This window comes from Salvelinus fontinalis, chromosome 40, assembly GCF_029448725.1.
Source record: "Salvelinus fontinalis isolate EN_2023a chromosome 40, ASM2944872v1, whole genome shotgun sequence".
Classification (NCBI taxonomy): Eukaryota; Metazoa; Chordata; class Actinopteri; order Salmoniformes; family Salmonidae; genus Salvelinus; species Salvelinus fontinalis.
In genome coordinates, this window is record NC_074704.1 from 20,084,010 (window position 1) to 20,111,737 (window position 27,728).

At 44.7% G+C, this 27,728-nt stretch overlaps 2 protein-coding genes across 3 annotated transcripts; one reads left to right on the forward strand and one right to left on the reverse strand.

Moving 5' to 3' along the window:
- The first annotated feature begins 636 nt into the window (after positions 1–636).
- On the forward strand, positions 637–19,357 carry gpr179 (G protein-coupled receptor 179). 2 transcript variants are annotated; one of them, XM_055906465.1, is made up of 12 exons: positions 637–1,269; positions 1,396–2,509; positions 3,184–3,292; positions 7,353–7,437; positions 7,744–7,970; positions 10,967–11,035; positions 12,082–12,191; positions 12,415–12,653; positions 12,988–13,126; positions 13,709–13,811; positions 13,897–14,046; positions 14,480–19,357. In XM_055906465.1, the coding sequence occupies exons 2-12, from the start codon at positions 1,578–1,580 to the stop codon at positions 17,861–17,863; spliced, it is 5,547 nt and encodes a 1,848-aa protein (XP_055762440.1). In that variant the 5' UTR covers positions 637–1,269; positions 1,396–1,577; the 3' UTR covers positions 17,864–19,357. The 2 variants fall into 2 exon arrangements, with proteins under 2 accessions (XP_055762440.1, XP_055762441.1); XM_055906466.1 differs by having other exon boundaries at positions 1,399–2,509.
- LOC129839175 (39S ribosomal protein L45, mitochondrial-like) lies at positions 19,266–27,698 on the reverse strand. The gene is made up of 8 exons (XM_055906473.1): positions 27,521–27,698; positions 26,717–26,918; positions 26,293–26,410; positions 25,828–25,926; positions 21,463–21,511; positions 20,623–20,772; positions 19,984–20,157; positions 19,266–19,623 (listed from the first exon to the last, which is right to left on the reverse strand). Exons 1-8 carry the CDS (start codon positions 27,581–27,583, stop codon positions 19,525–19,527), a joined length of 954 nt encoding a protein of 317 aa, XP_055762448.1. The 5' UTR covers positions 27,584–27,698; the 3' UTR covers positions 19,266–19,524.
- Positions 27,699–27,728: the final 30 nt, after the last annotated feature.

Sequence of the window (27,728 nt, forward strand, 5' to 3'; positions counted from 1 at the left end):
TGCATCACCCAGAGCCTGGAGTTGTCTGCTCCATCACTGAGATATAAGAAGGGGTGGGAGGTGTCTCTCTCTCTTTCTCTCGCTCCCTCTCACACACACAAACACTCCCTCTCTCTCTCCTTCTCTCCCACCCTCCCTCCTTCCCTCATTCTTAGTGATGATGAATACTGAATCGTATGATAAGGGAGATTCCCATTTTATAGCCACACATGACGACACTCAATATGAATCTATCTCCACCTGTTCGCCAAATAGACACAGGTAATCTATTTGTCAACACACATCATACAGCTGAAAGCATCATCAAATCTATAGCATCCCTAACTTCCCTGACAGTGTGTCACTGTGTACATATTCCTGGATGATCAAAGAGCAGCCTGGTCCCTCATCCACTCTCCTGGCTGACCCCGCTGGAACACCAGGGGTTAATCCATCGAGTGCACGATTTTGATGGATGCCCAAATACAGGCGGATTAACCCTCATCCTGCATCATCCTCTCTCCTCTTTGCGCTGCAGACACACACGCACACACTAAAACACATACATAAACACACACAGACATACACAGCAGTCCCTGCCGCCAACAGATGTGCACTCTCATCACTCCACAGGCACAACAGTTACATTAGCATCTCCAGCAGCACACTGAGGGGGAATCACAGAAAGAGAGAGAGGCAGGGGCAGAGAGAGAGAGGGGGTAGAGGTTGAGGAGCAGGGGTAATCACCGTCAGTCAGAGAGAGAGAGAGAGAGAGAGAGTGGACAGTGAGAGCGAGAAATGCTTTACAGAGGAACTGTGGAGCGAGCAAGAATGTAACAGGCAGACAGAAGGAGGAGTGCAGAAGAGAGAGAGAGAGACGGAGGAAAGCCACTCTTTTTCTTTCCCCTTCCACACACTACTATACCTGCTCTCTCTCTCCCCCCACCTTGCCTCAGACCCTCAATTTTGGGCTGTTCCCTCACTCCCCTCCTCCCTCCTGTTGTACACGCTAGCGCTTGTTTTGGGCTGGGAGTGTGGCGCACCTCTCTCTCTCTCTAATCTCGGTTGGTTTTGTCTCTCGCTGCTCTGCTGCTGCACTGACGGGACTCGTCGTCGGGAAACCGGAATACAAACATGGGAGTGACAGGCAGATTGACTGCAGACATGATGGGAATGGTAGTGGGATTGAGCGGGAACGGCACTGGATTTTCCCATCAATTCCGTCTCCCTCCCACCGACATGCAGGATTAACCAGGAACACAACTTGGATTCCCCCAGTTCCCATCGGAGGTAGAGAGTATGATTTTTATCCGTGTGTGTGTGTGAGGAGTGTGTGATTATGAGGCACAAATGAGCACGGTGTGTTGTGTGTCTGAGACAGTGCTACAGATGATCGACTCCCCCTTGTCGTTACAGCAGACACCTGCTGGAGCACCTCTGCCTGTATGACTACAACTGGAGAGAAGGAGAAGAGACATAAAGAGAGATGAGAGAAGAGGCTTATGAGGCTTTCTAAGCCTCGGCCAAAATGTGAAATTTATTTGAGGATTTTGAAAAAGGTCAAGACTAGAGATTATACAAGAGGGGGGTATTAGTATATGGCCCCCCCAACGGGAGTGGATTTGAGAATGGGCCCTGTCTGGCTCCTCCTGTTGCTGCTCACGCCCCTCCTTTCAGCACAGGTTAGCATAGTTTCTGAATTGGGGACTACAGCCGAGTCAGAGGACCCAACGTCGTCCGTTGTGAGCGCTACAGGGGAGTCGGGCACCCCCTACAGCCCCGATCCCTCAGGGTCGGTCACGACCCCCTCAGAAGCCCCAGAGGAGGACTGGATGCCGGCACAGGTCTTTCTCTACAGCGGGGACTACTCCGTCTTGGAGATAGTGGAGTGTGACAGGGCGTACAGTCTCACGGGTCAGAACGGCCCCCTGCCACGGGGGTTCTATGTCCCCCTCCAACCGTCCATGGACGCCCTGGCCAACACGGCCAACTTCCTCAACATGATCTTCCAGGCCAGCGACCTGCGGGAGAGCAGTGTGCGAGAGGACATGGAGTGGTACCACGCCATGGTGCGCGCCCTTCTGGAGGCCGACCCCCTCATCCGGCAGGCCCTCCTCACCTTTGATGCCGACCCAGCCTCCACCGCCCCCCAGCTCGTGCTCCGCGCCTCCCGGAACCCTGCCCCCCCCAGGTACCAGAGCATTCTCCTCCAGGACCTCTCTAGCCAATGGGAAAGTCTGCACCTCCCGGCCCCCGCACCCGACGACACCTGGTTCAGCAGTTTCAAGTTTCCCGCCTCCTCAAACCAGCCCACTTCGACCCTATCTAAAAGAGTCCTCCTCAATGACCTCAGCACCCTGGACACGCCCAAATGGGGGCGGGGCGATAGCTACGTGACCAATCGCAGCGGGGTGCGCTGGGCCAATGGACCATTCCTAGAGTGTGAGGACGGACGGTTTCTGCCGGGCTGGCTGCTCACCCTATCCACTTCCTTCTACGGCCTGAAGCCCGACCTCAGCCCTGAGTTCAGGTCAGTTAGGACCCTGGCTGCGTCTAAAATGATACTCTATTGCTTATATAGGTTTTGACCAAGTGTCACCCTATTCTCTATATAGTGCACTACTTTTGACCAGGGCGAGTTGGGCGAGGGCCCTGGTCAAAAGTAGCACACTACATAGGGAATAGGCTGCCATTTGGACAAACCCATGTCTCTCTCTGTGTCTCATACTGATGACATCATTTGAGGTAGATAGGTTTAGTACCATCATCAAGGACTATGATGGCCCCAACCCACTACTCCTGCCCCCAGTAGGCAATAATTCACGTTTAGTGCCTGGCTTTAAAAATATCTGGCCCCAGCAGTAGTTGGGCCTATAGTAGTAACCAGAGAGCCACACTGGAGATACTTTGATAAGCATTTGAAATAGCAGATATGATTGAATTACCCATTGCTGGATACCATCTGACATTTCAAAGTACGGCACTTTTAAAGGCCAAAGAAGTTGATCTAGAGAAAATGTCAAGCTTCAGGCGATAGAGTTGAATATGGATGATTCAATTACAATAATAATATATTTGTTCCCATAAAAGGTCTTGTTGTTTATGTTGCTATTTGCTATTTGTTTGTGTCCAGTTAGTTTCCAGGATAGTCTCCTTTACTGAAATGGATGTGTCTCTTTGTGTGTGTGCGCGCTCTTGTGCCAGGGGTGTAATCCGTGTGGATGTAAACGTACAGGGCTTTGATGTGAACCAGTGTGACACGGGAGACGCTTGGTTTGCCAACACACACCAGTGCAACCGCACCACCATGGAGGTAAAGAGATTCTCAAAATGTTTAAGCCCTGCAAAAATAGTAACTAAACCCCAAATTGTTGTTGAAGAGTTACAGGACCTCTTATCTCTGACCAAGGCCTAGATTCAATCAGATCAAGCGTTAACCGGTGATAGCGTTGGAGCTGTCAAATCGGTGAGCAGCTGCTCTTGATCATTGTCACGAAGCCACACCCATCCCATTCGCATTACAGTGGGTTTTGACCAAAGGCAACTCCTTCTCTTGACAATGCTTTGCTCCAATGCTTCGCTTTGATTGAAGTTTTTATAAAGTAGAGCAGAGCTCAACTTCTTCTACTGCTCTGCTAACAGGGTTCTCGCCTCACACAATCCCCCGCACATTTCTCTGCATGCCCTCGTTGAAAATGAATGGGGGCACAACTTCTCCAGCTGAATTCGTTGTTGGTGAAACCCCTACGTTAGAAGTTGAGAACGAGAAAGTGTAGGCTACATATACATAAGTACGTTCAAATTGAAAGTCATTCAACAAAATAATGAGGATTTCTATCAGCCTAATCGAGGTGTAGATCTCACATTCCAGTGTTGGAACTTGTAAACAGGGCTGCATTGGAATTCTCTTAATGCAACTCCATGCACCCAATGGCAATGTCTGCTGTAGATATAATGCCAGGAGCCACTTGTGGATTTGACCGCTCTAACGCACTTCCACCCCCGATCATGCCAAAACAACCGCTATGCAGATGTCTGCTAAAGCAGATCTGATTGAATTGAGCCCTAAATCTCCTAGAACCAAACCTTGAGTGGGCTGGCCAGCACCTCTGTCACAAGAGACTGCAAAACCCCCTAACTGGCTAAACTCAACTCCATGATTTACATTGGAGTTGAGGGTACTGGAGCTCCGACGTCACAGAAAATGTTGATTTGATTTGATTCAAAACTACTGATTAAATCACCCAAAGAATAGGCCACAGTTATACGGAACAACGTCTTGTGTAATTGCGGGCTATTCTTTGGGGCTAAAATCTGCAGTTTTTGAGCCATCCACACTAGTCGCCGCGCAACTCCATCGTAAGTGGTGGAGTTGAGTTGAATAAGCTACAATACTCCAAACCCTAACCTATATACTTTGGTAAGTCACCATATAGGCAATATTTAAGTAGTAGTAGTGGGTATTGTTACATCATATCATTCATATAAATACATTCGTCAACCCTAACCGCTTTAAATAGCTTTACTCTCTCTCCACCTCCATCCTTCACGTGTTACTTCATTTACATTTTTATCCTCCACTCATCCCCTTATCCATTCATATTTGTCCTCCTCTGCTCCTCCTTTACCTTCACCCCCTATTTATTCCCCTTCTCTTGTTTGATCCTCATCTGTCTTTTTCGACACAATCCTCTCCCTCTCATCCCGCCCTTCTGTTTAAAGATAGCTGTGCTGGGTGGCGGAGGGATGATCTGCAGGATTAAGATGATAATCCAGCCCTGAACGACATCCTTCCCCCAATCCCCATGCACCCATCACTCATCTGACAGACAGAAACAACACAGGAGCACACCCATATCCCAATCTCATCAGCATCATCCCCTCTCTAGTCTCATCCTGTCCCCTCATGGAACATCCAGAGACAGGTCAGAGGTGGAACAAGAGAGAGATTGATTTCCAGGTAGAATGGGATGTTTTATTAGAGATTATTACATTTTCTGCAAAAGGAGTTAATTGATTCATGTTTAATTGCGGGCTAAGGCCTCTTTAAAAAAAGGGGAAGAGATGACTTGCATTAAAACCAATTAAAAAAAATATGTAATACTGTATTTAAACTATAAGATCTAGCTACACTAAAATCAAGTGATTTGATACCTTTATCAGGTTTTTTCAAAAGGCAAACAGATGTGTCTTTCACTTTCACGTGTGTGTGTGTGTGTGTGTGTGTTACATACAAATTACTCACCAAGTCAATTGTAAATCCATATAACAGTCAACTAAGAAAAATAAAAAAACACACAATGAACCATATTAGATAGACACTCAGTAAGAGTCAAGCCATAGAGCAAATACGCCTCTGGAGTGAGCTTGATATGTACCTCATGAGGCTTTAGAGTGCAGGTCCATGCTATGTTTACCACCCGACTGACTTCTTAATTACTTACTATGTATGCCATCACCATCTGATAATTAAATTGCCTTCATGCCTGAGTTCAGTTTAATCCATGGCACATACAATATTTAACCCTTTAAGTAGAAACGCGTTTACCCCGCCCACCTGAGGATGTGTATTATTCAGCCATCTATTTCCTGTGTTTGAGGGGTGAATATCCACTTGTCACTTAATTCTCGCTGGATTGATACCTTTCATTTGAATCCTCCGACTCTTTCATACTCTTGCTTGTGCCTGTCGTTTTTTCCCCGTTAACGTTACGACCGTGGAAATGTGTGTTATGGCCTGTCAAACACACCCCGGCAATGGCTGTAATGGGCTCAATGGGATACATTGTCTTTCTGTTGAATCTATACGAACGCTAAAGCTTCGTCAGGGATTTAATACACCGTCTCGACGCGTACATCACAAGAAAGAGAAGAAAAATAAATTTCTTTTGATGGGTGTTAATTTTTTGTGGACTTGAAAAAAGTAATAATTTGATACAGTTGAAATGTTTACACATTAGATGCGCTGAAGTGAAACCAACTTCAGAAAATGAAGACTCGAATTATAGTGATATTATGTCTGATCTCGCCAACAATGTAAAGTATGTTTAGATACTGTAGGTGTAATCTAGAGCCAAGCGTGTTTATTTTTAATCTAAGGGTATCCTGCTATTATCACACTTGTTGAATTATGCAAGAAACGTGACAACAACAGTAATAAATGAGGCGGTCTAGACAGTGCAGGTAGGGTTGACCGAGAAAGTGTCTGGTGGTTGCGGCCCTGTTCCTCCCCTTTGTGTTAATTTATTCATATCTTCAAATACGTCTGGTGTATTTATGCAAATTAGTTACATATAATTTAAAAAAATACCTGATACAATAAGTAAATGTAAATGAGTGCATTCTAAGAAAGAAAAGTGAAATTTTACAATAAAATGGAATACCTGAATTCCCACCAAATTCCCTGAACTCTAATTCAGTCAATATCTCACGGATTATACAAACTCAAAACGTTTGGAGTATCTTCATCCATTGTCCAACTGTTGCATTTATTATAATAGTTTTTAAAACCTTTTAACAATTTAGATGACCGTTGCTGCTTTAAGCAAGCCATTAGGTCTGTCAATACCTGATGTGGGATTGCACATGTACTTGAGGGTGGGCATGTGTGTGCGTTTGTGTGTGTGTCTGCCTACGTGTGTGTGCATATGGGATTTCACTGGTAGAAAAGGGATAATGCTCTTGGTAGCGAGGCATTACATATCCATTTAGGGTTTAACTTAGATTAACACGGAGGCGAGGGGCGAGCGTCCAAATGGGTGTTTCCTTGACAGTGCTGCTGTGCTGGGAACCATCATGGTGGAAAAACTAACACCAGGCTGGCTGAGAGAACATGTGGAACACACTCCATCTCCATCAAGAACGGCCTGGTCAGTCCAATCAGCATAGGCAATACAGTCACCTAACTGTAACAATTCATACCAACAAAGCCCTTTTTATCATAACAAGAGAACATTGTTTTTTTGGCCATTTTCACACAGAAATGCTGATATTATAGCAGCAGCAGATAATGATGCCTTGGTTTTATTGGTTTTTCTGACGTCCACAGCTGTTTACAGATGGAAACATTGCAATGGATGCAGATATGCCAAAGAGAAAGTATTACTTGCATTTAATTGTTTTTTATTCCTCTAGGAGCTCCCCTTTCAGGTGTGGAGTGGGGATATTGCAATAATGATAAAGTCCTCCTAATACAGGCATGTCAAACTCGACACCTCACGGACCCTATTCATCCTTGGTAATCATGTGCGTAGGCTCCTTCTAGCCAATCAGGTTCCAGCCAATCAGGGACAAGGATTGATCAAAACCCAAACTACCCCTGTCCTTGTACTGTGATGTGAACTTTAATCCCCACTGCTTTTACTACCTTCCAGTGCGAGCCAATCACAGGCCAGGGATTCAGATTGGGCCAGTACTGCTGTCGCTGCAAAGAGGGATACTACAGCCCTCCAATGGATGGTAAAGAAGACACACAGGCTTCATCCCAAATGGCACCCTATTCCCTTTATAGTGCACTACTTTTGACCAGGGCCCACAGGCTAGTGCACCGTGTAGGGAATAGGGTGCCATTTGGGATGCATACACACAATCAAGAACATTTCAATTCAATGTTTGTCTAAGAACTTTACTTTATATAAGACCCTGGTCAAGGTGATGTAATCTTTTGACTTGTAAGCCAAAAACAGCTCTAAGACAATACTTAAAGATGTATTGTCGTCACTGTCCAGCTGTCTTTGTTTCTATCCCCGTGCGTGTCTAATACAGAAGGTGGTGCTCTGAACAACAGCGGTGGGGAGGGGGGTGGCGTGTGTTACCCGGCCCTGCCCATCTGTCTCCCCTGTTGGCCGGGCTGCAGGCGTTGCGAGGACGGCACCCCCTGTTGGGTAGAGGAGGACTGGTTCCTCAGAGCCGGGGTGCTGGCCGTCCAGGGCTTCTTCATGCTGCTGGTGTTCATCAGCATGCTGGTGGCCTACCAGTTCAGATGCAGCAGGGTGAGTGAGTTCTAGTGGGTGAGAGGGTCATATTCATTAGGGTACACTGTAGCAAAATGTATTGCAACGGAAAATTTAAATGAGTGCTTCTTGTTGGACATGTTAAGGTAATCCCTCCCTGTTGCATTATGTTTTCTTTCTTGTGGTCCCTAATGAATACACCTCTGGAGTAACTCCTAACAGTTAAGGTTAATGGTAGAGAAATATGATTCTAGATCTGTGGTTAGGGGCAACTTCTACAACAAGCCATCATTGATGGTTAACTGTTCGGTTTCATTATGAAGATCTCACTAATCTTCAAGTTTCAATGTTTATTCGCAGTGCTACTTTAGTCTATACTTAGAAGGAAATTGATATGAAGCTCTGTTAAAAGTAACAATCAAGTTGTTCCCTCATTCTTTTGAAACACTGTCAGTGCTAGAATATTGCTTCCTTGTATAAAGCATATGCTGAAACTCTGTGGCTCTATCACAGGTAATCTAGTCATCTTGACGTCTTCTGTCATTACTCATCATCGTCGTTGTCACTCTAGATAAGAAATGTGGAAATACCTAACTCTGGGCTCTGAGCTTGAATTAAAAAAAACGTCTCAAAGTAAGAGTGCTGATCTAGGATCAGGTCCTCCCTGTCCATATAATATTATTCACCACGATCTATAAGGCCAAACTGATTCTATATCAGCACTACTCTAAGACTCCCTCTGAATATGAGCCCTGAGTGTTAACATGAATTTAATATCTTAAGCCATGTTCTATGTGACAGCTTACGAATGAATACATTCATCCGATATCAGATGTATGCATACAGTAGGGCCAACATACAGGTAACTGACAAAATAAAGGAAATCCCCAACATAAAGTGTCTTAATAGGGCGTTGGGGCACCACGAGCCGCCACAACAGCTTCAATGCACCTTGGCATAGATTCTACAAGTGTCTGGAACTCTATTGGAGGGATGCGACACCATTCTTCCATGAGAAATTCCATAATTTGGTGTTTTGTTGATGGAAAACGCTGTCTCAGGCGCTATGCCAGAATCATAAGTGTTCAATTGAGTTGAGATCTGGTGGCTGAGACACACACGCTTTAAACCCTCTATACTCCTTTGATACGCCTCTTTCAAAGTCACTGAGATCTCTTCTAGCCATGGTAGCCAAACTAATGGCCAACTGGGCATGCTTATACAAGCATGATGGAACGGGACGTTTTAATTGCTTAATTAACTCAGAAACCACACCTGTGTGGAATCACCTGCTTTCAATATACACTACCATTCAAAAGTTTGGGGTGACTTAGAAATAAATGTCCTTGTTTTTGAAAGAAAAGCAATTTTTTTGTCCACTAAAAGGCCAGCATCCCGGAGTCGCCTCTTCACTGTTGACGTTGAGACTGGTGTTTTGCGGGTACTATTTAATGAAGCTGCCAGTTGAGGACCTGTGAGGCGTCTGTTTCTCAAACTAGACACTCTAATGTGCTTGTTCTCTTGCTCAGTTGTGCACCGGGGCCTCCCACTCCTCTTTCTATTCTGGTTAGAGCCAATTTGCTCTGTTCAGTGAACGGAGTGGTACACAGCGTTGTACGAGATCTTCAGTTTCTTGGCAATTTCTTGCATGAAATAACCTTCATTTTTCAGAACAAGAATAGACTGACAAGTTTCAGAAGAAAGTTATTTGTTTCTGGCCATTTTGAGCATGTAATCGAACCCACAAATGCTGATGCTCCAGATACTCAACTAGTCTAAAGAAGGCCAGTTTTATTGCTTCTTTAAGCAGAACAACAGTTTTCAGCTGTGCTAACATAATTGCAAAAGGGTTTTCTGATGATCAGCCTTTTAAAATGATAAACTTGGATTAGCTAACACAACGTGCCATTGGAACACAGGAGTGATGGTTGCTGATAATGGGCCTCTGTACGCCTATGTAGATATCATTAAAAATCAGCCGTTTCCAGCTACAATAGTCATTTACAAAATTAACAATGTCGACATTGTATTTCTGATCAATTTGATTGTCACACCCTGGCCTTAGTTATCTTTGTTTTCTTTATTATTTTAGTTAGGTCAGGGTGTGACATGGGGGATGTATGTGTTTTGTATTGTCTAGGGTTTTTTGTATGTTTATGGGGCAGTGTTCAGTCTAGGTGTTTGTATGTCTATGGTTGCCTAGATTGGTTCTCAATTAGAGACAGCTGTCTATCGTTGTCTCTGATTGGGAGCCATATTTAGGCAGCCATAGTCATTAGGTAGTTTTGGGTGATTGTCTATGTCTTTACGTTAGTTGCTTGTGTCTGCACTTTCATTTTATAGCTTCACGTTTGTTGTTTTTGTATAGTTTGTCAGTGTTCGTTTCGTCTTCGTTAATAAAAGAAGATGTATTGTTGTCACGCTGCGCCTTGGTCCTCCTCTCTTCCACAATACAACGATCGTGACATTGATGTTATTTTAATGGACAAAAAATGTGACCCCAAATTTTTGAACGGTAATGTACTTGTACACCTCATTTGCTCAAGTGTTTCCTTTATTTTGGCAGTTACCTGTATATCTTCATGTATCATCACATTACAGCAGGGGCATTAGTATAATTGTACCTCCCCCTAGCCATTCTTCCTCTCTAAGATAGTGCTCCACGGGCCTAGTCTCTGCATACATCAACACATGTCGAGTTAAATGGTTAAACACGGAGCAGCGATGGTCCACAGACATCAGAAATCAAACCACTGTAAGATAAGCACATCATACTGAACCAATCATGTTTCCTCAATTCCTCTCGCTCCCCCTCCCCTCACTTTCAATCTCCCCTTCCACCTCTCTCTCCCTCATCTACCCTTTCCCTCTCTCCCCCTCATCACCCGCATCCTTCTCTCCATCGACCTCTACCTTCCCTCTTCTCCCCCCCCCCCTCACCTTCCCTCTCCCCCACATCCATCCCTCCTCTTTACCCTCCCTCCCTCCATCTCACCTTTCGATCTTCCCTCTGTCTATCTCACCTCCCCCTATAGAGGATCCGGGCATCGGGTCTCCTGCTTTTGGAGACCATCCTGTTTGGCTCTCTGCTCCTGTACTTCCCGGTGAGTGAGATAATATATGAGTGAGTGAGTGTGGAGATAAGAGCGCTCTTTTCAGATCACTGCGTTGGGTTGGGGATTATATCGTAATGGGGGATTTAGATTGGTGGTTGGGAGGGGGAAGGTTGCGTCCCAAAGGCACCTGTATAGACCCTGGTCAAAAGTCGCTCACTATATAGGGAATGGGGTGCCATTTGGGACGCAGTCAATGTATTCGTTGCATAACTCTGCATTACTCGATGGCCGGCGATAGGTTATCAATCACTTGTGTGATTCATTATCCCAATTAAGTAGTCGTTGCACAACTCACTCACACATGTATCTACCCTGAATCATTGATCAAAGTATCCCGTTCAAGCCAATGTTAAATGATGGGGGCATGTGGTGCCCTTGTAGGTCATTGATCATATTACTTCGCTCGCTAGAACACAAGGTTGAGTTACATATGTGCGATATACACATATTAATGTGTTCCCTTCCTCCGTTCAAAATGGAGGAGCTTTGCTGTATTCCCACTTCACTACGGTATCACAGATGCACTAAAGAAACACATATGGGGGATTCAGACGCTGAAAGGCCGACACAAAGGTGAAATTCCTTTCAGTCTGCTGTAACTGTGGAGCGTTGGCCAGGCACAAAAGGGCAACCGAGGGACAGACTCTCTCATCTCTGTAGGGCATGACCTGGGGTGGTCACACACCGCCCCCTTTAGCACTCCAGCCATTTGATCTACTGTTGCCGCGGTCACCGACCTAGAGCACACATACAATTCCACTCATGTACACACACAGTCCTGTACACTGCGCATTTCTGTATACGTTCTCTACTGTTGTATACAGTTGTGATTACTAAGTGCATAATGTGTCTCTCCTCTGAGGAAGGTAGAAATGTTCTATTTAAACATTCTAATCAATTATGGTTCTGTATTATTTTTATCCACAAAGCCTGTTGCCTATTGTAACTACAAAAACTAGGTAAACTAAGCTCACAGGGAGGGATTTTGGGTGATAGATCATCTGCTAATGCCTCTCTCTATCCCTCCCCCTCAGGTTTTTATCCTGTACTTCAAGCCCAGCACCTTCCGATGCATCCTGCTTCGCTGGGTGCGACTTCTGGGCTTTGCCATAGTCTATGGAACGGTAACACTGAAGATATATAGGTCTGTACTACCGCACTCTCTCACTACTACATTTCACATATCGTCAGTATCACCGCATGTGTATCCCCTCTCTCTAGTCAGGTCGATCAATATGTTGTGAGCTCTTTCTCTGAACTCAGATCAGTTTGTATGCTCTAATGTAATTCAAAATGTGTCAAAAGGTGTCTGTGTATGTTTATCTCTGAGGAATGAGTAACATCAAGTCAACTTCCCACACATACAGGGTTCTCAAGGTGTTCCTGTCGCGCACAGCCCAGAGAGTGCCCTACATGTCCAGCATACACCTGCTGAGGTTGCTGGGAGTCATGGTTGTGACCGTCAGCTGGTTCCTGTGTGCGTGGACCGCGGGCGTTCTACAGAACCGTGACCGTAACGTTCCGTTACTGATCATATCGACCACGTCGGATGGTCAGGGCTTCAGCCTCTGTGACCTAGACCGCTGGGACTACATGATGGCCGTGGGTGAGTGGATAACACTAATTGAAAAAGAGGGTTGTTGGTGTTTTCCAGGTGATACAGAAGAAAAAAAATCTATATTGAAAAGAGAAACTCCAGCACACGAGCATTCTTGTGTAGACCTATTGACCAAAACCAAAAATCCAGTGGATGCTACTGTTATCGATTTGGCTTTTTCTGTCTGGCTACAAATCACATTCCTGATTGAGGTCAGAGGTAAAATCAATTTACAAACATGATTTTGAGCTCAACAACCCAGACAAAACCACACATTACTGCCTGACACTACTTGTGTATGAGAAGAGTATAAACGTTATGTCTGTCTCTTTGTCTGACTCAGCCGAGCTGATGTTTCTGTGCTGGGGCAGTTTACTGTGCAGTGCTGTGAAGCCCGTGCCCTCAGCCTTCCACGAGCCTCGCTACATAGGTATCGCCATACACAACGAGCTGCTGCTATCCTCCATGTTCCACCTGCTACGGTAACCAGTGTACATGATTTCTTGGCTCTTAACAGAGTCAGTAAACTGGGATAAAGCCAATGATTTATAGTATACAGGCCTACACTAGATCACTGACAGGGGGCACTGTTTAGAGTCCACCGCACCTCCATCTTGGCACTCCCCCACCATTGTGAAAAATATTTTGAAAGCTGTAGAAATGTATTTATTCATGTTTTTTGCACAATACCTTTATTTTATTACAAACACAATGCATACTTTACATTATATTATGTGAGCTAAACATAAAAAAGACAATAAAAAAAGTAACATGTTCCGTAAAGTATCATTTTTTGAAAGTTCTGTTACTGTGCCCACTAGAACAAAAAATACCTAAATTCATGTAATTTTGTCCTTGAAACATTTAATTCCTATGGAGGACTGCTTCTTCTGGGGAGTGCCAATATGGCTGACCGGTGGCTTCAAAGCCTCTCATCGGCCAATACATAGCATCAGCAATCCAGTGTTTATATACATCATTGAATAAAACATGTTTATTCACAAGGAGAAATGCATATTGTATAGGGACATATAACATGTCTTCCTGTTCTATATTTTCCTTAGGTTTGTCATGCCCTCTCTGCATCCTGACTGGATGCTGTTGCTGTTCTTCACCCATACGCACGTCACTATCACTGTGACACTTGCCCTGCTCTTCATACCCAAGGTACATGGCAATTTTCTTCCACAAGCAATGTAAGTATAAATCTGTCTCTGACACATAATAACTACTCTGTGTGTGTGTTCTGTAGTTCCTCCATGTGTCGAGGGCGGGGAGAGAGGAGATTGCAGAGGAAGTGTATGAGGATGAGGTGGACTTGCGGCGATCTGGCTCGTACCTCAACAGCAGTTTTACCTCAGCAGTTTGGAGTGACCACAGCTTGGACCCCGATGACATTCGGGTAAACTCCCTTTCTGCCCTGGACCCTTACTAAGTGACCATTTCTATTCAGGCACTGTCCAGGCCAAGACGGGGAGAAATGATTAAATAGAATTTAAACTTTAGTAAAATAAAACAATTATAAACATTGAATTACTGCTATAACCATTTGTAGGATTACTTTATACTAATTTAAAACCAACTAGAATTTTCATTATAAACTTACACATAAAAAGCCCTGTGTGTATTTCACAATATGTGGCCTGGCTCAGACCTGACCTGTGTTTTCTTTTCCGCCTGCCCCTTCTCTTCTCCCTAAACTTGCTCTCCTTGTCCTTAACAATAACTCTTCCCCAACTAACTGTTCCCTATGGCTTTTCCTCTGCTCACTCATACCAATACTCCCCCCTAATTCCCTTTATCCTTCCTTCTCTCTTCCTTTTCACCTGCACCAGGATGAGCTGAAGAAATTGTATGGTCAATTGGAGGTCCACAAGACCAAGAAGATGACAGCAAACAACCCCCACCTGCAGAAGAAGCGCATCTCTCGGCGCGGGCTGGGCCGGTCCATCATAAAGCGTATCACTGAGATCCCAGAGTCCATGAGCCGACAGTGCAGCCGTGATGGCAAAGAGGTCAACCTGGGCAGCAGGGATGTTACGCACTCCGAGTCCTGTAAGAGAGCGCCAGATACTTTGAGCATAAATTACAAAGATGAACCAGTAAAGCAGCCTTCACCAGTGCTGCGTAAATCTCAAAGTGACTATGACTATGTAACCGATAAAGACCCCTCCTTGCACAACACCATGTTAAGGGCGAACCTGGCTAAGAGATGCTCACAGCGCTCTGAGACAGACTCGCTGGATATCGCACCATTGGTCTGTAAGTCGGCCAGTGCCCAAAACCTTACAGTCAATAGCAATCTCTTGTTTCCTGGACCTCCCAAGCTACACAAGTCACTGAGTTTAGCGTCCAGTAAAGCCCACAGTCTGGAAGACACCTACCGGGTTGGAAGAAATACCCCAGGTGAGCAAGGGCAGTCCCAACAGGATATCGCTATCAAGGACCAGACCTCAAGTGCCCTTGTGCAATCCCAGTCTTATGACAAGGCCGAAGTGTGCCCCTGGGAGTTGGCGGAGGAACGCCCTGCCAATAAGAACCAGCCACACGTTACCTTTGCTCCCTCTGAGGAAGAACCACAGAGCCCAGAGAGTATATCATCACCAATACTGAAACATATTTGCCCCTGGGACCATTTACCTGTTCCTACCCCAGCAGAAAGTCCTGCTGGCGATTCACAAGGCGGAGAGGCAGAATGCGAGTCCCCGAGACCTCAGGCTCCCATCTCCACTAGTGTACCTGGGTCCCCAAAGGCCGCAAAGGACATGCGGGCCTTCTCCTTCCGCACTTCCACCCAGAAATGGCTCTCTGTGAAATCTTTCGTAGGATCTGTGGATGCAAGCATCAAGGAAAAATCCAAAAAGGAGACAGCAGGAGATACGGTAAAGAAACTGGACTCAATATCACGAAAAAGCCAGGGGAGTGTAGCCGCCATCGCCGTCATCGCAGCATTAAAATTAAAAACGCCAAGCATTTCCAGCGCAGAAACGAAATCACGAAGTGTTTCAAACTTGGAGAAGAAATGTAGCGTTTCAAGCGTAGACAAGAGGACACAGCAAAAAATAAGTATGAAAACAGGAGATGTGAAACCTGTCCTCGTGAAACAGGCTGCAATCAGACTGTCTTCAAGTGATTCCTCTGAAAGAAGTCCTAGGAGAATAGTGGTTGTACAGTCCACTGTCTATCCCTGGGACTCAGAGGACATGCAAAAGGACAGTGTGTATGAAAACGTGTTCATCTCAAGGGAAAACACTGCACATAGCACAGCTAAGACTCCTTCCACTCACAGAAGAGGTAGCCAAATTAGGCCTGCTCTGAGTGTTTCCCAATCAGATATTTGCCCATGGGATGTTGCTGCTTCCTCCCAGCAGGCCCCACAGAGACAACAGAGCACCACAGCAGACATCTGCCCATGGGAGGTGGGGGAACCAGAGGAGGATCCAAAGGCGCCTGCACGTGCCAGTGTATGTCCTTGGGAATCAGAAGAAGTATTTAAAAGACGGGAGAGTGTCCGGGGAGATGTGTGCCCTTGGGAAGCTGATGTTTCCGCCATCCCAATTACCTCAGCGTCCAACCAGTCTGAGGAGAAACCAGAGGGTCTGAACAAGAAACCAACAGATGTATGTCCTTGGGAAACTGACGAAACCCCACAGATTTCTCACGGCCTGAAACCCCAAAAGAGTGTACGGGTTGATGTCTGCCGTTGGGATGTGGGTGATTCCTTCCCTGAAAAAGTAAAGGTGCCGATTATTTATGAAAATGTTAATCCACAGGAGGACAAGGGATTACATAATGCGCCACCAAAATGTCAGGAGACAATACATGCCAATGTCTGTCCTTGGGAATCTGAAGAGACCCCAAAATCCAAAGACGGTATACGGGAGAATGTCTGTCCTTGGGAATCAACAGACACGCCAAGCATTGGGAAACAAGATGTACAAACAAAAAGCACAGAGCAAGCTAAATCTGCCCCTGAAAAACTAAGTGTCCCCGTAGAAAAAGCATGTCCATGGGAATTCCCTGACCCACCGAAAGATTTGACAGTACTTTGTCCTTGGGAAGAGGAGAGTCCAATGCCACCCATAACCATAAAGATCACCAAAAGATCATTTTCCCAGGAGACCACTGTTGCAAAAACAGACATTTGTCCATGGGACATTGGGGACCAAGAAAATACAGATGGAAAAGACATCCCTTGTACAAATGTTTGTCCTTGGGAAACTCAAGGCAGAACTCAAGCTGATCCAAAAGAGACTGACAGCATTCGAGTAAATATTTGTCCTTGGGAGACTGAGAAAACAGAGCAGCAAGACAGCACTCTGGCAATTGTCTCCATAGAAACAGGAAAGACTAAAAGACAAGACAGCGTTCTAGCAGAGGTTTATCGTTGGGAAACTGGGGCAAATGATGAGCCAGACAAGACAAAAAGACGAGATGGCACTCAAACGGACGTTGGTCCATGGGAAATTGGGGAGCCAAAAAAGACAGAGGAGAAAGATGGTGTCAAAGTTGATGTTTGTCCCTGGGAAACTGGAGAGACTGACAAGACAAATGGACAAGACAGTACTAAAACAGATATCTCCAAGGAAACACAAAAAGAGAAAAGACGAGACAGTGTTCGAGTTAATATTTGTCCTTGGGAAACTGATGTCCCCGAAGAACCAGAAAAGATGAAAAAGCAAGACAGTGTTCAGGCAGATGTTTGTGTATGGGAAACTGGTCCAGCTGAAGAGTCAGAAAATACTAAAAGCCAGGACAGCACCAAGGCAGACATTTGTCCATGGGAGACCAGGGATCCTATAGAACCAGAGAAGATAAAAAAGCAAGAAAGTGTTCGAGAAGACGTTTGCCCATGGGAAACTGATGAACCAGAAAAGTCTGCAGAGAAAGAGGAAACTATCCTTGCCAGTGGTAGACAGGACGTCACAGAGACCCAGGGTGCGCTCTCTATGGAACAGGGTGACGCTGCAGAATCTGCAGCCGGCAACACGCAGGGGGCAGAGGCGACCAAAGCTAACGTGCCCCTGGCTCGCCGTGATGCTATGTGCCCTTGGGAGATGGAAGGGACCAAACCACCATCATCCCCCTCATCCATCACAGAAAACGACAATAACTCTGACATTTTTACATGGGATCCTGAAAACATTCCTGAAGAGGAAGAGGAGGAAGACGATGCCGAAAGTGCTGCAGAAGCCTTCGTCTTCCCATCCGACTTGTAAATGCAAGGCCTGTCAGTTACTGGCTCGAACAAGAATGGTCTCAGTGGGTTGTTACACCCGATTCACTGACTGGGTCACTGTGCAAAGATGTCCTATAGCAGGGGGGGTAATGAACCTGAATGTAGCAAAGGCCCCTGGACTGTCCATTCATAACACTCCCCAGAAAGACACTGCTCCACAAGCAATACGTCCCTGGGCCAGGATCTGCAAAAGCTGTGCCCACCAGAGGTACATTTACCCCCCCAGGTTCTCAATCAGAGAAAGCGTCTGGATGCAGTCCCTCTTCTTCTTTCCACTTTGACCCCTTTTAGAAATGTATATTGTTTTCTGTGTCTTTGTGTGTTTATAAGTGACAATGCACTCTTCTGTATCACACAGTTAAAACCCCATTGCCATGGCTGTAAAAGGTTGACAATGTGTTTAAAAAATAACAGCCTGAGCCTTATGAAGCTGGTGGTAAATCCTTATAGACACACAGGGATATAATCTACACTAGAACAGTGCTCCTTCAGGTTAACCTGGAAGCACATCCAGCAGTTTGGAAATCACTGATTACAACGGTGGTGATGCATGTCCTTTTGTTGCCTGCTATAAACACATTCCAAACTATTTAAGGACAGCTTTCCAGCTGTAATATTTATCTGTGCTTTTTCAAAGTCAATTGTGTCAATTACACAGTCGTGGCTACAAGGATATCAAATTGAATGTCAGTAATGTAGAACAACATAATCATGTCCCCACAGACACAGTGCTAATATTAATAACATAATACATCTACCTTTAACAGAGAACTTAAATCGTACTAATTCACTGATTTAGCTATAATCTGTTCTTTTGAATAATTTACAATAGCAATTTTATTAGCAGAATAATAAATACTTATTTCAAAAAAAGGTATATCTGCACTTTGAGGATGCACGACCAAAGCTTTTTTCACATTCTTTTTTTAAGCATACAACTCAACTTGGAAACAGTTGCCCTAAAACAACTGCACCTCAGTATAGTCCCGCTAAAACTGTACACAAGGCCCTTGTCATTGATTTATTCACCATTTCCATGCTTTATTTACCAAATGTATCCAGCCATATTTGCCACATCTCCTCATTCAGTGAAAATGAAAATGTTGTACCGTGGTGATATCATCTTCATGTGTTGCCTCGTGTTTTCCGCAATGGACCAACTTCGTTTTGGGAGTGTTTTTTTTTTATGCATGTAATGTGTTTTTTGAATGGGTGTGCTATGTCTTTTTGTTAAGTAGAATCAAACACCATCATTACACAACGCATCCTTTTTGTATGCATGTTGAAAATGATCTCTGTTGATTTCAGTTATTTTTGTATGTATTGCCGATGAAAAGTAGATTATTCTGATATAACTACACATTCACTGAAATCCAAAAAGGTATGAAAAAAAGAGATGGGACATTTTATTTTTGTATTCTTTAAATTAACATGTAATATATTCACCATTGAAATAAACCATACAATCTCTACAGATCTGGACAATATGGATTATTTGAAGTGTTTGAGATATACAAGTGTAAGGTGTAACAAACAGTGTATTTTTTTTATATAAAGGCAGAAAACTAAATGTAGCTTCATGGTTTCTTAAAAAAATGTGAACGTATATGCTGGCCCAGAATTACAGCTCCCACCTGTGGTCTATTTGTGCCACTGCACAGCCTTAGGCTTGGGCACTTCATAGTTGAGCCCCTCAAATTCCTCGCCTGGCTTGAGCTCCGGGCCAGGGATCATAACAGTCTGAAACAGAGCAAATAATAGCCAGTGAGCAGAAATTACAACCACAGACAAATGGGCTCTCATATTAGCTTGTGTGTACCATACAAGTTACTGAGAAATCTAAGGCCAGTCCTAAAACTGTCTGAGACAAAACACATATGGTAAATAACAGAGATTTAGTACATTTAAAAAATCATTTAAAATCCATTCAGGTAATGAACTGAAAATGTATTCAGGAATTTCATTAGTCATCTAATCATTTTCTAATCAACCCTTTGGTAAACAGTGTTAAAGGGGCACATCACCACTTTTGAACCGCATTCATTTGTGACGTGCCCCTTTAAATCAGTAATCTTGCTATAGACTCCTATGAAAGGTCACCTTGACGACGGGTTCCTTCACTGGGGCCCAGGCTGGTACTATCTTGCCATGTAACCTCCACATGCCGTATGGGTTGACGAGGTGCCTCTCCAGAACCAGGTACTCCAGCACATCCCTGGGCTCCTCTTCGCTCCCCATCATCAGTCTGCCGAAGCGGTCGTAGACGGCCAGGGTCTAACCACCAGAACACACAAGTTAACAATTTAGGAATTATGTTATTTCAGGTAACACAACAAGGTAACACAACCCTTATTGAGGATAAGGGTGAAACGATGATGTAAACAGAGTGGTTACGTTCAGCCATAAGAGTGGGACAGATTCAGGGGGCAGGAAAAGGTAGGGGGGAAGGAGAAAAGAGAATGAGTTAAGAGAGAATTGGTTCACTCATTACTAATTGGTTCACTCATTACTACTATGCTAATGCAATGTGAATGTTTCAGTCTATAAATAAATGCAGACCCTTATAGCTAAAGCTAAGCATAGCGCCATTGTCTCCTTTTAACGTTTCAAAATGTGGGATTCCATAGTACCCAACCTGTGTGTTATATACTTGTTTAATGGCTCGTCGTGACAGTATTCCAAAATGACGACAACCATTTTCGGAGTGACAGACTGTGTGTTTGCGACTGTCCGTCTCACCTGTCTGGAGTGCATGCGCACCGTAACCTGCCCATACATGTTGCCTTTGCTGACCATGTCTGGGCAGCGGGCGTGCACCACCTTGGGCGGCTCCAGGGACTCCACGAAATGCCACCGCAGCGTCTTGTAGCGGTTCCCCCTCACCATCTCCTGCACAGGATGGACAGACAGTGAGCTAATGCCATATCTAAGCTAAAAGAGCATCCCAAAGACAAAACACAACAAGTAACTTATAGGTTATAACATAAGTTACAAGTATAGTTAACATTTGATCATACTATTTCTTCGTAAAATACCTGGTTAATTCTGTACCGTAAAATTAAGTACAATCGGCTTGGGCGATAGAGACCATGTGAGGTCGGTATGTGCTAGCCCACTACTTATAACTAAGAAATGTCAAAGAAATTATATCCAAGCCAGGGCTGCAGCTATGCATTTGATTTGCTAACTGGCTAGATGTCGTCAAGATCAAGCTTCTTGCTTACAGCAGAGACATTCAACTCCCTCCTGGATCGAGAGGACTGTTGCCTAAATTGTTTTGAGCGTTTAAAAACAGAGCCCCATGTGTGCACTTCTGGTAACACCGCATACCCCCGTATGGTACAGAAACGGTATGACAATCTATATACCGCCCAACCCTAAAGTGCAGCCACACACACTATTTGCAGCAGCAGCAATTTTCATGACATCATGATAACACTGGGATTGTATCAGTGCAAATAGAACTGAGGATAAATATACATGTTGAAATAAATAGCCTGTGTATTGTACAAACAGTAACAGTTAAAGCAAGTGTACTGGTGATGGTGACAATAACTGCCTGAAGGAAGGAGAACTTACAGGGTAACACCTTTCTGTCACAAGGGAGTGAAGTTTCTCCTTGTTAAACCTGAAAACACACAGACAGAAGAAGGGTGATACACTTAAAAGAGCGACTGCCCCTAAAAAGCAACTTCTTGTTTTGATAGTGACCTATGGCATCGATGAGCCAAAAACATTTATTCTGGTTTCAAAATTTACTACAAAGTGTAAATAGGATCATTTTGGTCATAAAGTAAGTCTCGACCAAAACTGAGATTTTCGAGATAGCAAAAAACGGTATGTCATGGAATGAATGGGACTGTAACAGTTTTCCTTGGGTTGTGTTTACTTCAAACCTGCCCACATGCCAAAAGCTGGTAGCACCCAAGTAATCATCAATTTGGAGCGCAGCTGCACACGACCAGATTTTAATGCCCATGGTCAATTTGGTTTAACATTTGATATACCCATAGGGCTAGTTAGGGACCATCGGTAAAAGACACACTGTACAGTACATTCGGAAAGTATTCAGCCCCCTTGACTTTTTGCACATTTTGTTACATTACAGCCTTATTCTAAAATTGATTAAATGCATTTTCCCCCATCAATCTACACACAATACCCCATAACGACAAAGCAAAAACAGGTTTAGACATTTTTGCAGATGTATTCAAAATACACTGCTCAAAAAAATAAAAGGGAACACTTAAACAACACAATGTAACTCCAAGTCAATCACACTTCTGTGAAATCAAACTGTCCACTTAGGAAGCAACACTGATTGACAATAAATTTCACATGCTGTTGTGCAAATGGAATAGACAAAAGGTGGAAATTATAGGCAATTAGCAAGACACCCCCCAAAACAGGAGTGATTCTGCAGGTGGGGACCACAGACCACTTCTCAGTTCCTATGCTTCCTGGCTGATGTTTTGGTCACTTTTGAATGCTGGCGGTGCTCTCACTCTAGCGGTAGCATGAGACGTAGTCTACAACCCACACAAGTGGCTCAGGTAGTGCAGTTCATCCAGAATGGCATATCAATGCGAACTGTGGCAAAAAGGTTTGCTGTGTCTGTCAGCGTAGTGTCCAGAGCATGCAGGCGCTACCAGGAGACAGGCCAGTACATCAGGAGACGTGGAGGAGGCCGTAGGAGGGCAACAACCCAGCAGCAGGACCGCTACCTCCGCCTTAGTGCAAGGAGGTGCACTGCCAGCGCCCTGCAAAATGACCTCCAGCAGGCCACAAATGTGCATGTGTCAGCATATGGTCTCACAAGGGGTCTGAGGATCTCATCTCGGTACCTAATGGCAGTCAGGCTACCTCTGGCGAGCACATGGAGGGCTGTGCGGCCCCACAAAGAAATGCCACCCCACACCATGACTGACCCATCGCCAACCCGGTCATGCTGGAGGATGTTGCAGGCAGCAGAACGTTCTCCACGGCGTCTCCAGACTCTGTCACGTCTGTCACATGTGCTCAGTGTGAACCTGCTTTCATCTGTGAAGAGCACAGGGCGCCAGTGGCGAATTTGCCAATCTTGGTGTTCTCTGGCAAATGCCAAACGTCCTGCACGGTGTTGGGCTGTAAGCACAACCCCCACCTGTGGACGTCGGGCCCTCATACCACCCTCATGGAGTCTGTTTCTGACCGTTTGAGCAGACACATGCACATTTGTGGCCTGCTGGAGGTCATTTTGCAGGGCGCTGGCAGTGCACCTCCTTGCACTAAGGCGGAGGTAGCGGTCCTGCTGCTGGGTTGTTGCCCTCCTACGGCCTCCTCCACGTCTCCTGATGTACTGGCCTGTCTCCTGGTAGCGCCTGCATGCTCTGGACACTACGCTGACAGACACAGCAAACCTTTTTGCCACAGTTCGCATTGATATGCCATTCTGGATGAACTGCACTACCTGAGCCACTTGTGTGGGTTGTAGACTACGTCTCATGCTACCGCATTTCTTTGTGGGGCCGCACAGCCCTCCATGTGCTCGCCAGAGGTAGCCTGACTGCCATTAGGTACCGAGATGAGATCCTCAGACCCCTTGTGAGACCATATGCTGACACATGCACATTTGTGGCCTGCTGGAGGTCATTTTGCAGGGCTCTGGCAGTGCACCTCCTTGCACAAAGGCGGAGGTAGCGGTCCTGCTGCTGGGTTGTTGCCCTCCTACGGCCTCCTCCACGTCTCCTGATGTACTGGCCTGTCTCCTGGTAGCGCCTCCATGCACTGGACACTATGCTGACAGACTAATTGCCTATAATTTCCACCTTTTGTCTATTCCATTTGCACAACAGCATGTGAAATTTATTGCCATTCAGTGTTGCTTCCTAAGTGGACAGTTTGATTTCACAGAAGTGTGATTGACTTGGAGTTACATTGTGTTGTTTAAGTGTTCCCTTTATTTTTTTGAGCAGTGTATAAGTAAGTAAGTAAGTATTCAGACCTTTTACTCAGTACTATGTTGAAGCACCTTTGGCAGTGATTACAGCCTTGCGTCTTCTTGGGTATGACGCTACAAGCTTGGCAAAACTGTATTTGGGGAGTTTTTCCCCATTCGTCTCTGCAGATCCTCTCAAGCTCTGTCCGGTTGGATGGGGAGTGGTCGCTGCACAGCTATTTTCAGGTCTCTCCAGAGATGTTGGATCGGGTTCAAGTCCGGGCTCTGGCTGGGTCACTGAAGGACATTCAGAGACTTGTCCCGATGCCACTCCTGAACTGTCTTGGCTGTGTGCTTAGGGTCGTTGTCCTTTTGGAAGATTAACCTTCGCCCTAGTCTGAGGTCCTGAGCGCTCTGGAGAAGGTTTTCATCAAGGATCTCTGTACTTTCCTCCGTCATCTTTCCCTCAATCTTGACTAGTCTCCCAGTCCCTGCCGCTGAAAAACATCCACAGCATGCTGCCACCACGCTTCACCGTAGGGATGGTGCCAGGGTTCCTCCAGACGTGACGCTTGTGCCAATGAGTTCAATCTTGGTTTTATCAGACTTGAGAGTCCTTGTTTCTCATGGTCTGAGAGTCCTTTAGGTGCCTTTTGGCAAACTCCAAGCAGGCTGTCATGTGCCTTTTACTGAGGATTGGCTTCCGTCTGGCCTCTCTACCATAAAGGCCTGATTGGTGGAGTGCTGCAGAGATGGTTGTCCTTCTGGAAGGTTCTCCCAGCTCCACAGAGGAACTCTGGAGCTCTGTCAGAGTGACCATCGGGTTCTTGGTCACCTCCCTGACCAAGGCCCTTCTCCCCCGATTACTCAGTTTGGCCAGGCGGCCAGCTCTAGGAATAGTCTTGGTGGTTCCAAACTTCTTCCATTTAAGAATGATGGAGTCCACTGTGTTCTTGGGGACCTTCAATGCTCCAGACATATTTTGGTACCCTTCCCAGGTCAGTGCCTCGACACAATCCGGTCTCGGAGCTCTACGGACTATTCCTTCAACCTCATGGCTTGGTTTTTGCTCTGATATACACTGTCCACTGTGGGACCTTATATAGACAGATGTGTGCCTTTCCAAACCATGTCCAATCAATTGAATTTACCCCAATTGGACTCCAATCATGTTGTAGAAACATCTCAAGGATGATCAATGGAAACAGGATGCACCGGAGCTCAATTTCGAGTCTCATTGCAAAGAGTCTGAATAAGGTATTTCTGCTTTTTATGTTTTCGCTTTGTCGTTATGGGGTATTGTGTGCATATTGATGAGAAAAAAAAAAGTATATAACACATTTTAGAATAAGGCTGTAACGTAACAAAATGCAGAAAATGTCAAGGGGTCTGAATACTTTCTGAATGCAATGTACATGGAACAATATTTTAAATGTCAATAGTACCTTATTTCAATGACAAACTATAAATTGTAGAAATTGATATACAAATATTGAAAGTATTTATTGAGACAACTAAAAGACGGACAAAATGAAAATATTGTCCCATTTACATTGTATAATTTATTGACGGTCACCAACTAGCTCCAGAGATAGGCTATCCAAGGCTATCCAATGTCAAACCAACTTCGCCACGGTCACACACTAATCACCTGAAGCTAATTGGCGAAAGAAGTTTGCTAGCACTAGCTAGCCTAGGCGACTTCAAGACAAGACCTGGTTAGACTGTTTCAAGTTACTGTTGCATCTTCTTAATGAGCAAGCCGAAAAACTAAGCCAAATCAGGTAGTTCAGATTTACAAACAAGATTGGCCTAAACAGACTTTCACAGCAAGCTATATCAGTGAAGAAAATATATCCATCATGAGCACAGTGAGTCACTGTCTCACTTCCATTAGAAATGCCTCACTGGATTAACTGGGGACACCACCCACCCCTTTCACAGATCATCTTTGCCTGGTAGCCAAGAGTGTAAGCAGGATAGGGAGCAGTTGATTTGGGTCATATGAGAGTGAGTGTATCTCTTACTGTGTGAGAGCGTTGTGCGCGTCAACGAAGATCTCCTGAGCTTTCACTGGGAACGCCTTTGTGGTGAACTCAGCGTCATGCTCTTTGATCTTGCGTATCCTGCAGTGGAGAGAAGGTTTGGTGTTCCCACTTTAAATGAAATTCAACTTTTAAGCCTTCATAAACCCTTTATTAGGCTTTCATGAATGGACTATAAAGCCTTTATAAAAGTTTGTTTAAAGTGTAACCGGGTTTGTTTCAATGCCAAAGACGTTAATGCAATATAAGAGACAAATAGGTACTCATTCTAAGTCTAATAGTAACAGAGAGTAAGAATATCTAAGGAGTACATGACAGACAGTCTTTGCTAGCTGGGAGTATTTGAGTGTGTGTGAAAGATAAGGAACGATCGCTCAATATTCTACAAAAAGATAAACAATGGGGCGGCGGGCAATGTTAGAGTGTGACACAGGAAGACTGTCTCACGCTAGCTGGGAGGCAGCACCCTGTTTGATCTGCTCTGTGCGCTGTTTCAGACCCTCTTTGGACAGACTGGAGAGACGAGCATCACCTTCTGGGGGGATATAGGGGTCAAACACTCCCGCTGTGGTAGTGGAAAGGAGAGAGATATTGGTTATTCTGACTATGTATATTATTTGCTTCATTGTAACAGTGGCAACCCTGTTAACTTTGATTCTGTGCACAACAAACTGAAGGTTTTAACTTTAAGATGACCATAATGTATATGCTAATACTATACTGGTCTAGCTTGCTTTCAGAACAAGTCTACAACATTTATTCTCAAATGGCTCATAAGTCTTACACTACTGATGATATGCAGTCATCAGCAGTAGTGCCAGAATGTCTGACATTTTGAAAAGTGTACGAATGCACTTAAACAGGTCTGTACCAGTGCAGGCGATGTTGATGGCTCTCTCCATGTACTCCTGCCTCAGGACAACACCTGCCGCTCTGGCTTTGGCCTCCTGGTCTGCAGACGCTGCTGCCTTTCCTTTAATCCCCACTGCGGGGGGAATGAAGTAGCGCTTCTTGGTCCTTACCGGGACAACAATGGGCAGGGGATACCGTACCTCCAGCGAAGCCTCTGCATTCTACATGAGGGAAAAGCAGGTGGATTAGATAAGAAATCATGGCGTACCAGTCTATGCATAAAGGTTATAGCACAATTTGTTCATGTGGTTTGCAAATTCACGGAGATAAGATAATTGCACATCCTTATCAATTGGTTATTATTGTATGGTTAATATCATAATATGATGGTACATTCGAGAACATTTTCGTTTATGCATTTAGTTTAACAAACAACTTGGTTTTTAGAAATAAATACAAAAATCAGATGATGCTAGTCAAAGAGACTGAAGAAAACAGTGTTATAAAATGCAATTATGACATCTTATTAAGTTACATGCATTTTAGGTTGGCTACGGTGATTATTAATAAGTATAGACTAGCGAGGTAGCTAAACTGGTTTAAAACTTAGTCAGTTGAAAAATGTACTGTTTTAGCAAGAGTTGCCTTCCAAAAAGATCTGCTTGCTGGGTTTAGCTAGGTTAGCTAACTTAGCTAGCTAGCTACTGCTGATTATAAACCTACAGCTTTTTTTCGGTGGCATTTTCTCGGGCTGAGCAGTCAACATTTCAATGAATTATGTGAAATGTATAGCTAATGTAATCAATATTCTCTCAAATAATACCTTCAAATTGCTGAATCTCATCCGATGCAGAGGCAGTAATGCCCTCCTCATGGACATCGCCATATTTGCTGTCAGCTCAGTTTGAGGTGTGTTCAAGAACAATATATCTGCGCTGTGCTGCGTATTGTTACGATTCTTCTTGCAACGTTTTGGGGGTCACTTTGGCTATTCTGCCTTGCTCTGCATTTTAGAATAAACTATTACTTGT